Consider the following 10,249-nt stretch of genomic DNA (forward strand, 5'->3'; position numbering starts at 1 on the left):
ACCACACCCATTAAAACTCATATTCTGTATTCAAGCCTGCAGCTTACAGCCAGGCCAAGCACTTCCTGTTTACAGTGGTAAAGGTAAACAATAGCACCAGCTAGCATGTAGCATCAGCTAGCATGTAGCATCAGCTAGCATGTAGCATCAGCTAACATGCTGAAAGAAGCTTTGTTGTCTGCGATGAGGACAGACTTTGAATGTTTGTATCATAAGGAGTGTACTCTCTATGAATAACTGGCTAATGTGTAGCATGTGCTAACGCGCTAACAGCTGTTCCAGTGTGAGGAACAGGAGGTGGGCTGGTCCACGCTGAAGCTTTTAATATTACAGAGATATTACAGTGATCAGCCTGAAGTGCCAGAGCAGCAGGAAGGTTCAAACACACAAACTCCCAAACACACTGAAGGCTAGCAAACGGTTTGGACTGAACGCTAGGGCTAAGTAGCTAATTGGGTTAGCAACATAGTACGATTGAAGACAAATGTCCCTTAAAATCTACCTAAAGTTTAAACGTCACTGTTGCTGAGTCAGTAGTTAGCTAGCAGTCATAACGTCCTGGGAGTTAGCTCGCCATGCGGTCGTGACTGTCAGCTGCTAAATAACCTAAACGTGTCATCTCACCCATGAATCCTCTCACTCCAGGCTTCTGGTAACTCATTAGCTTACTGCTAAGCTAAAAGCTACAGTAACCTTCACAGACCAGGGCTGGCTGAGGTTCAGCTAACAGTCCTACGTGTTAACCCCTGTAGAGGGAGCTGTGGTGTCACTCTGAGGTCTGACCTGAAGAACACACAAAAACAGGAAAGAATCACAAAACACTCTCAACACAAGCAGCCCAGGGTGACACTTCCTGAAACACAGACTCAGCGCCGCCGCCGACCACCTGCAGGCTCTGCACACACCGACTGTGCAGCCAATCAGGTCGCCTCGTCAGCGCCGCGTGACCAGAGAACGGACACACACAGGTTCTTAAAGAGCAGCTTCATCCGGCGCTGTGAAGCTGCTCTTTAAGCTCCGCCTCCACCTGAGTCACATGTGTACAAACTGACATCACAAAGGAGAGCTGCATTCACACATTCAACCTAAACACTTCCTCTCATGGCTTCTAAATAAGCTGGTCACATGACCGCAGGGGGCGGGGCTCTACCCTGACCCCGCCCCCGTGCTGCTGCTGGTTGTCTTGGGTCGGGCCACGCGCGAGCCGTTTCGTCCAATAGGAAGGAAGGGGCTGGTCTCCGAGGTGATGACGATGCTCGGGATTCGACCGATGGCGCCTCTCATCATGTGTCCGTCCGTGAAGTCGCCGCTCTGTCAGGGCACAAAGTGGCGCCATTATTAACAGCACAGGAAGCCGACGGCCTGATACGTGATGAGGTCGTTACGTCACTGACGTTTGGGATGCTGCTGCGTTCACTGACCGCCGCCATGGAGATGTCAGTGTCGTAGGACGTCTGCAAGAAAAACACACGGGTGTAAGAGCGACCAAAGAACAAGGAAGAGTCCAGAGAGACCCTGAAGTCAGATTTCAATCAAGTTATTGAGCGGTAAAGTCACATGACCACAGACGAGTGAGTGATAATCTGCAGAAGCAATAATGAGTGCGATGTTCTGGTAATCCTGCTGCCTTCATCAGGATCAGGCGTCCATGTGTATGTAGGGTCCGCTCCGATTATTTATTGATCACATGGTGTCCTAGCTGACCCTGTGAGCTCCCTCAGGCGCCGTGTGGACCTCACCTTTTCAAAGATGCCCGAGTCGTGGCTCTTCATCTTGGACTTGAAGCTGGAGGACGGTTTGAAGTCGGGCAGCTCGGCGGTGTCTCTGCTGATGTCACAGGAAACCTGGCGGCTGGCAGGTCTGGAGCTCATACTGGACAGATCAGCCTCGGTGTCCGTCAGACCCTGCAGAGGAAACCACACACACTGCTGAACCTGTCCTGTACAGGTTCATCCCAAAACATGTGATCTGTTTCGAGCTCACTGATTCGCTGTCGGAGGCGGAGGAGAGGCGGGACTTGCTCTGCCGTGTGAACTGGCTGCTGATGTCGGAGGTCTGGCTGGTCACCGTGGAGCGGCGCGTGGACATGAAGCTGCTGCTGGTGGAGCGCAGGTCGCGAGGATGGACGCACAGCAGGACGCCCAGACATGGGATGTACTTGGCTAACGCTATCCTGCAGGGAGAGTTCACCTGTGACCAATACTTCAATCAATACTGCCATCAGTTCAATCCTCAGTTAATGCCTGGCATGAGGCCGTTACAGACTCAGCCGCGCTTCATGCTAAGCTATGCTAACCACACCCAGATCAGAGTTCAGTCTGACATTAAAGAAGCATCTTCTAACATCCAGGCGTGCTGCTCTGACCCGCGCTCTGTTAGCATCCAGGTTAGCTTAGCGTGGAGTGAGCTGTGAGCACGCTAAAGTCAAGTTAGCACCAAACAGCAGGCCTCAGGCTGGCCTCTGGAACTGTTACCTGTACTTGGGGTGTGTGATGGCGTAGATGATGGGGTTGTGGATGGCGGAGGCCTTGGCGATGATGGCGGGCACAGAGTTCATGTAGGGGGTCAACATGTCTGCATACCTACAAACACAAAGCAGAGGTCACATGACCCTGAGCTCCAGCTAAACCTTCTAAACCTGAGCCGCTGTTAGCTGAGCCTGAGCCGCTGTTAGCTGAGCCTGAGCCGCTGTTAGCTGTTAGCTGAGCCTGAGCCGGTGTTAGCTGTTAGCTGAGCCTGAGCCGCTGTTAGCTGAGCCTGAGCCACTGTTAGCTGAGCCTGAGCCGCTGTTAGCTGAGCCGCTGTTAGCTGAGGCTGAGCCGCTGTTAGCTGAGCCGCTGTTAGCTGAGCCGCTGTTAGCTGAGCCTGAGCTGCTGTTAGCTGAGCCGCTGTTAGCTGAGCCACTGTTAGCTGAGCCTGAGCCACTGTTAGCTGAGCCTGAGAGGCTGTTAGCTGAGCTGCTGTTAGCTGAGCCGCTGTTAGCTGAGCCACTGTTAGCTGAGCCTGAGCCGCTGTTAGCTGAGCCTGAGCCGCTGTTAGCTGAGCCGCTGTTAGCTGAGCCACTGTTAGCTGAGCCGCTAACACTTTGTTATAATAATAATAAAAACAGAGGAAATAGGGATCATATTTCAATTTGAGCATTCTCTGTTTAAGCACCATCTAGTGGACACTAGTGGAACTGCAGCTGAGCGCCAGCTCTGACCCTGAACACTGTGTTTTACCCGGCGAAGGCTGTGAGGGCCACGGTGGAGTACGGGGACCAGGAGATGACGTAGAGCAGGATGACGATCAGAGCGATCTTCGCCATCTTCCACTCGTTCTGCAGGCGGTGGAAGCTCTTCACCGAGTCCCGAGTGCTGCTGTGGCTGTGAGTGCTGCCGTTAATCTTCCCCACCGCCCTGGAGACACACACAGACACACACAGATTACATTGACCTCTGTAACATTGACCTCTGTAACCATGGAAACCACACACAAAGAAGTGAAACTGACTGGTTGGTGGAGCGGATGGCGCGGAAGATGAAGACGTAGCAATAGATGATGATGAAGAGCGGCAGGAAGAAGACGAAGATGAAGAGCAGCATAGTGTACGCTCGCACTGATGGAGTGAACGTCATGTAGTCCCACGTACAGGAAGTCATCAGGCCCTCAGGGACATAGGCGCCTAAGGGGCGAGAGAGATTAACAGAGAGAGAGAGAGTTAGCAACAGCCTTTAATTTAATCTGGACTCAGATCTGAAGGCTTGATTAATCCATTAAAAAGTAATCAATTCATTCATCACAGTCAGTCACCACACACACAGACACACACACAGACACACACAGACACAGACAGACACACACACACAGACAGACACACACACACACAGACACACACACACACAGACACACACAGACACACACACACAGACACACACACAGACACACACAGACACAGACAGACACACACACACAGACAGACACACACACACACAGACACACACACACACAGACACACACAGACACACACACACAAGACACACACACAGACTCACACAGACACAGACAGACACACACAGACACACACAGACACACACACAGACACACACACACACACACACACACACACATACACACACACACTCTGACTGCAGACAGGATGGAGCTGACCAATCAGAGCACACTGTCTGATCATGTGACAGGATGTGTTTGCGTGTTCTCACTCCAGCCGAAGAACGGCGGCAGGCTCCAGCCCAGGGAGTACAGCCAGGCCGCCACAAGGATGAGGAAGGCCCGTTTCCGTGACAATACGCCGATGGAGGTGAGAGGTCGCGTGATGACGAAGTAACGGTCGACAGCGATCACCGTCAGCGTGATCATGGAGCAGATCCCGAAGAGAGCGCCACAGAAGGCGTAGAGCTCACAACCTGCAGACAAACAGCGTCATTCATCCATCAGAGAGGCTCCCCCTCCTCCTCCTCCTGCTCCTCCTCCCTTCCCCCTCCTCCTCCTCCTCCCCCTCCTCCCCCTCCTCCTCCTCCTCCTGCTCCTCCTCCCTTCCCCCTCCTCCTCCTCCTCCTCCTCCTCCTCCTCTTCCACACAACAGTGTGTGTGTGTGTGCACGTGTTTGTGTGTGTGTACCTTTCTCTCCAAAGATCCACCTCTTGTGCATGCTGGTGGTGAAGAAGGTGGGCGTCTGTGTGACGCACATCAGCAGGTCTGTGATGGCCAGATTAATGATGAACATGTTGGCCGGCGTCCGCAGGCTGCGACTCCTGCAGCACACAGACACACACACAGACACACACAGACACACACAGACACACACACAGACACACACAGACACACACACAGACACACACACACACACACACAGACACACACACACACAGACACACACAGACACACACACACAGACACAAACACACAGGCACACGCACAGACACACACAGACACACACACAGACATACACACACAGACACACACACAGAACACAGCACAGACACACACAGACCAGACACACACAGACACACACAGACACACAGACACACACACAGACACACACAGACACACACAGACACACACACAGACACACACAGACACACACACAGACACACACACAGACACACACACACACAGACATGGTGTATGTTAGTGCAGTCACAGAGACACGTGTCACCGTGTTTGTTTGGACTATTGTCTGATCAGTGGTCTGGATCAGTGTTCTGGATCAGTGGTCTGGATCAGTGTTCTGGATCAGTGGACTGGATCAGTGTTCTGGATCAGTGTGCATTGTGAGGACCAGCCTCACAGCGCTGCTCCAGCTGCAACACCAGCTCCTGATCGATGGAACATCCATCATCAAGCAGCTCTGACTTCAGTGGAAGAAGGATCGATACTCGCCCCAGAAATGGGCCGATCAATGCGCGGTCTTAAGTGGAGCCGCTTCTTCAAAGGAGTCCAGAGATCGTTGGGCTTATTGTCTCACAGACAGAGATCTTCTCTGCGGGTCAGAGACAGCTCGCTCAATAAGACCACTCAGGTCCTGGTCAGCAGCTCGGGCAGCGGGCGGCACGCTGCTCAGGGTTAATTATAGAAAATCCGCCGCCACCTGAACGCAGCACGCCACACACAGGAAGTGGACCCGGCTCACCTGCTGAAGGCGTAGATGACCAGGAAGTTCCCCACCATGCCGGTGATGCCGATAACCAGGATGACGGAGCCGATGGTGTAGTGGGCGTGGTCGGGCACGTCCACGGTGGGGAAGGGGTGGGGGGCGTCGGCCAGCATGGCCACCTGGAGGACAGAATGCAGAACTACATGTAATGATGGACAGTGTGAGGCCCGGTGAGGCTGTGTTCACACACTGTGACAGGAGGAGCAGCTGCTGCACAGCAGTTCATAAAGAGTTAAACCAAGGTCTGTGAGGTACAGAGGGATCCGGACCCTGATGACTGCGGCCGGAGTTAAGTCCTTCATATGATTCCTCTCATGTTCAGGCCTCGAGCAGCGACTGGCCCCAGACCTTCTGAGTAAGTCTCTGTTTTTAATTAACCCCTCAGAGCCGCCTCGCAGCTCTTCATCCCGTCTCCTGTTGCCATGTTAACGGCATAATTTACTCTCACATGGCAGACAGAGGAGCGCTCACTCACAACCACAGCACGCTGCAGGAAACGATGAAAACTCCTGAAAGTTCCGGTCCTTGAAGTGGACACAACATGCACAGGGTCAGAGCCTCACAACGAGGACAGCAGTCACCCAGCAGCTGTTAAACATGTGGTCAGATCATCGCACACACACTAGGTGGCAGCACTTTGCCCCCACCACAAACTTATGGCCCACACACACACACACACACACACACACACACACACACACGCACACACACACACCATCCAGCCAATCAAAGAGCAGGAACTGCTAGTGTGTGATGCTGATTGTTGGTGTCTCCTGCAGTGACCCATGAAACCAGATCAAATGCTGCACACACACACACACACACACACACACACACACACACACACACACACACACACTCTCTCTCTCTGGTTAAATGTGCTCAAAGCTCAGTGTTAAAACTTGTGAAGGACGCGCTGACGATGATGGAGTCAGACATGTTGTGACAAGAGGACCAACGAACAAACATTATGTCAGCACAAGGACACACACACACACACACAGACACACACACACACACACACACACACACACACACACACACAGACAGACACACAGACACACACAGACACACACAGACACACACGCACACACACAGACACACACGCACACACACAGACACACACAGACACACACACACACACAGACAGAAACACACACACACACACACACAGACACACACACACACACACAGACACACACAGACACACACGCACACACACAGACACACACAGACACACACACAGACACACCTGATGGCTGCTGCTCAGCACTTTCTGACTGATTTTTGGATTAAGACAAGAACAAACAGACACAGAGACCAGGACACACTGAGACCAGGACACACAGAGACCAGGACACACTGAGACCAGGACACACACAGAGACCAGGACACACTGAGACCAGGACACACAGAGACCAGGACACACTGAGACCAGGACACACTGAGACCAGGACACACAGAGACCAGGACACACTGAGACCAGGACACACTGAGACCAGGACACACAGAGACCAGGACACAAGGTGCAGCACTGGATCAGGAAGCCTCCAGCTTCCTCACTGATAAATGAAACCAAATCAGAAAGGCTGCAGGTCCTGCAGAGTCCACTAGAGGCTCCCACAGTGAGTGTGTGTGGTGCAGCTGTTACAGAGCTCAGCTCTCTGCTCAGGACTCTGCTCAGAGCTGCTAACTTGTGTGTCTGCAGTGGTTTTGTGTGGTTTTGTTTGTTGGTATCTGCTGTGTGCGCTCTCCTGCTGTGTTGTTGCTGAGTTGTGTGACTGAAAGTCTCTGGCAGAGTGTGGTGTCAGTGAAACACTCCGTTGTGTTTCTGGGTCTTCCAGCTGATCGTCGTTATCAAAATGTTTTCCGTCTCGTCAGCAGCAGTGTTTGTTTCGCCGTGAAGTCTCTCGCCACATTACCTCAGGAAGGATTCAGCGCCTCGCCGTCGCCACCGCTGCGGCGTGTGATCATCAGACGGCCCCTGACCGTCTTCCTGTCTCAGCTGTGAGAGCTGAGGTCATCATCACATGACTCTTTGACAAGGTGAACCATGTGACCTCAGAGAAGGTGATACAGTCTGTTCAATCAGCTGATCGATCAGAGGTTACACACTGATACACAACTTCAGACCAACAAAACAATGTTTGTGTTGATGGACTCTGTGACAGAGGAGACAGCAGCCTGATGGGAGAGGAGGGAAAGCAGCATGAGGAAGAAGAGGAGGAGGAAGAAGAGGAGGAGGAGCAGGAGGAGGAAGAAGAGGGAGGAGGAGGAGGAGGAGCAGGAGGAGGAAGAAGAGGAGGGGGAGGAGGAGGAGGAGGAAGAGGAAGAAGAGGAAGAGGAGGAGTTAGAGGAGGAAGAGGAGGAAGAAGAGGAGGGGGGGAGGAGGAGGAGGAGGAAGAAGAGGAGGGGGGAGGAGGAAGAGGAAGAGGAAGAAGAGGAGGGGGGGGGAGGAAGAGGAGGAAAAAGAGGAAGAAGAGGAAGAAGAGGAGGGGGGGAGGAGGAAGAGGAGGAAAAAGAGGAGGAAGAGGAGGAAGAGGAGGGGGAGGAGGATGACAAAGAAGAGGAGGAAGAGGAGGAAGAAGAGGAGGAGGAGGAGGAGGAAGAAGAAGAGGAGGAGGAGGAGGAAGAGGAGGAAGAGGAGGAAGATGAGGAGGGGGGGAGGAGGAGGAGGAGGAGGAAGAGGAAGAAGAGGAGGGGGGGAGGAGGAAGAGGAGGAAAAAGAGGAGGAAGAGGAAGAGGAAGAGGAGGAAGAGGAGGAGGACAAGGAGGAGGACGAGGAAGAAGAGGAGGGGGGGAGGAGGAAGAGGAGGAAAAAGAGGAGGAAGAGGAGGAGGACGACAAAGAGGAGGAGGAAGAGGAGGAGGAAGAGGAGGGGGGAGGAGGAAGAGGAAGAGGAGGAAGAAGAGGAGGGGGGAGGAGGAAGAGGAGGAAAAAGAGGAGGAAGAGGAAGAGGAGGAAGAGGAGGAAGAAGAGGAGGGGGGAGGAGGAAGAGGAAGAGGAGGAAGAAGAGGAGGGGGGAGGAGGAAGAGGAGGAAAAAGAGGAGGAAGAGGAAGAGGAGGAAGAGGAGGAAGAAGAGGAAGAAGAGGAGGGGGAGGAGGGGGAGGAGGAAGAGGAGGAGGAGGAAGAAGAGGAAGAGGAGGGGGAGGAGGAAGAGGAGGAAGAAGAGGAGGGGGGAGGAGGAAGAGGAAGAGGAGGAAGAAGAGGAGGAAGAGGAGGGGGAGGAGGAAGAGGAGGAAGAAGAGGAGGGGGGAGGAGGAAGAGGAGGAGGAGGAAGAAGAGGAAGAAGAGGAGGGGGAGGAGGAAGAGGAGGAAGAGGAAGAGGAGGAGGAAGAACTTCAGTTCATCCAGGACTCAGCAGTTGAGCCTGAAGCTCTGGAAAGTTTCAAACAGCAGCTGATCATCAGGATGAAGACCTGACATGAACTGATCAGCTGATCAATGCATCACAGGCTGAGCAACACACACACACACAGACACACACATCAGTGAAGCACAGGGTGGGCCAGACCAACACACAGACACACAATACACAACACACACAAGTCAAACTTAAGTGTGTGTCTGTGTCTCTGTGTGTCTGTGTGTGTTCATGGTCTCTTATGTAACAGTGTTTGATCCTCACACAGATCAATCACTGTGTGTTGTGTGTGTGTATTGTGTGTCTGTGTGTTGTGTGTGTCTGTGTGTGTGTGTGTCTTTGTGTGTTGTGTGTCTGTGTGTGTGTCTGTGTGTTGTGTGTGTCTTTGTGTGTCTGTGTGTTGTGTGTCTGTGTGTTGTGTGTCTGTGTGTTGTGTGTGTCTTTGTGTGTCTGTGTGTTGTGTTGTGTGTGTGTTGTGTGTTGTGTGTGTTGTGTGTCTGTGTGTTGTGTGTTGTGTGTCTGTGTGTTGTGTGTGTCTTTGTGTGTCTGTGTGTGTCTGTGTGTTGTGTGTCTGTGTTGTGTGTGTCTTTGTGTGTCTGTGTGTTGTGTGTTGTGTGTCTGTGTGTTGTGTGTGTGTGTGTCTTTGTGTGTCTGTGTGTTTGTGTGTTGTGTGTTGTGTGTCTGTGTGTTGTGTGTTTTCAGGTGAAGGTCGGTGAATCCTTCAGCCTCTGTCTTCATCATCTTACAGACTTTTCTTACGGACAGTGAACTCAGAACACTTTGGATTTGAAGCTTGTGGAGGTTCTGAAACATCTGGACTTCACAGCTGGAGATGGACCTGCTGAGCACAGACAGAATGCTGATCAGCTGATCTGAGCGCCGCCATGTTTCTGAGAACAGGCCCCTGCAGGGCGGCCGTTTGAAGTCGACCGGCCTGTGAACCGCGGGCGCGGCCCGGCAGCAGCTCAGACTGTGTTCTGACTCCAGGACCGACGGGCCTCCGGTGTCTGACAGACACACGCTTCAGCCAGCAGGGATTATTCCCAGATTAGCGGTGTGAAGCCCCCCCCCCTGCCTGTGAATCAGCCCGAGTGATTTTATTAGACAAATCAGCAGCTGTTTAACTCACGGCTGAGGCGCACAACCACAAACCAACGAGGACGGGTCCGTCCGTACATGAGGACTCTGAGAAACTTTCAGATCTGCCCATAACATCTCAATGGGGTGG

General features: G+C 52.8%; 1 protein-coding gene across 1 annotated transcript in view; it reads right to left on the reverse strand.

Moving 5' to 3' along the window:
• Nucleotides 1-1,146: 1,146 nt before the first annotated feature.
• The window catches only part of LOC114447598 (melanopsin-A-like), a 10,740-nt gene continuing 1,637 nt past the window's right edge, over nt 1,147-10,249 (reverse strand). Inside the window, exons 2-11 of the mRNA XM_028423991.1 lie at nt 5,633-5,775; nt 4,621-4,754; nt 4,203-4,406; nt 3,493-3,664; nt 3,222-3,398; nt 2,475-2,582; nt 1,984-2,173; nt 1,740-1,904; nt 1,395-1,454; nt 1,147-1,311 (exon numbers count right to left, since the gene is read on the reverse strand). Coding sequence (XP_028279792.1) covers nt 1,147-1,311; nt 1,395-1,454; nt 1,740-1,904; nt 1,984-2,173; nt 2,475-2,582; nt 3,222-3,398; nt 3,493-3,664; nt 4,203-4,406; nt 4,621-4,754; nt 5,633-5,769 — 1,512 coding nt within the window. The 5' untranslated portion in view covers nt 5,770-5,775. The remainder of the gene's footprint in view (nt 1,312-1,394; nt 1,455-1,739; nt 1,905-1,983; nt 2,174-2,474; nt 2,583-3,221; nt 3,399-3,492; nt 3,665-4,202; nt 4,407-4,620; nt 4,755-5,632; nt 5,776-10,249) is intronic.

The sequence above is a fragment of the Parambassis ranga genome, chromosome 15, assembly GCF_900634625.1.
Source record: "Parambassis ranga chromosome 15, fParRan2.1, whole genome shotgun sequence".
NCBI classification, from domain to species: Eukaryota; Metazoa; Chordata; class Actinopteri; family Ambassidae; genus Parambassis; species Parambassis ranga.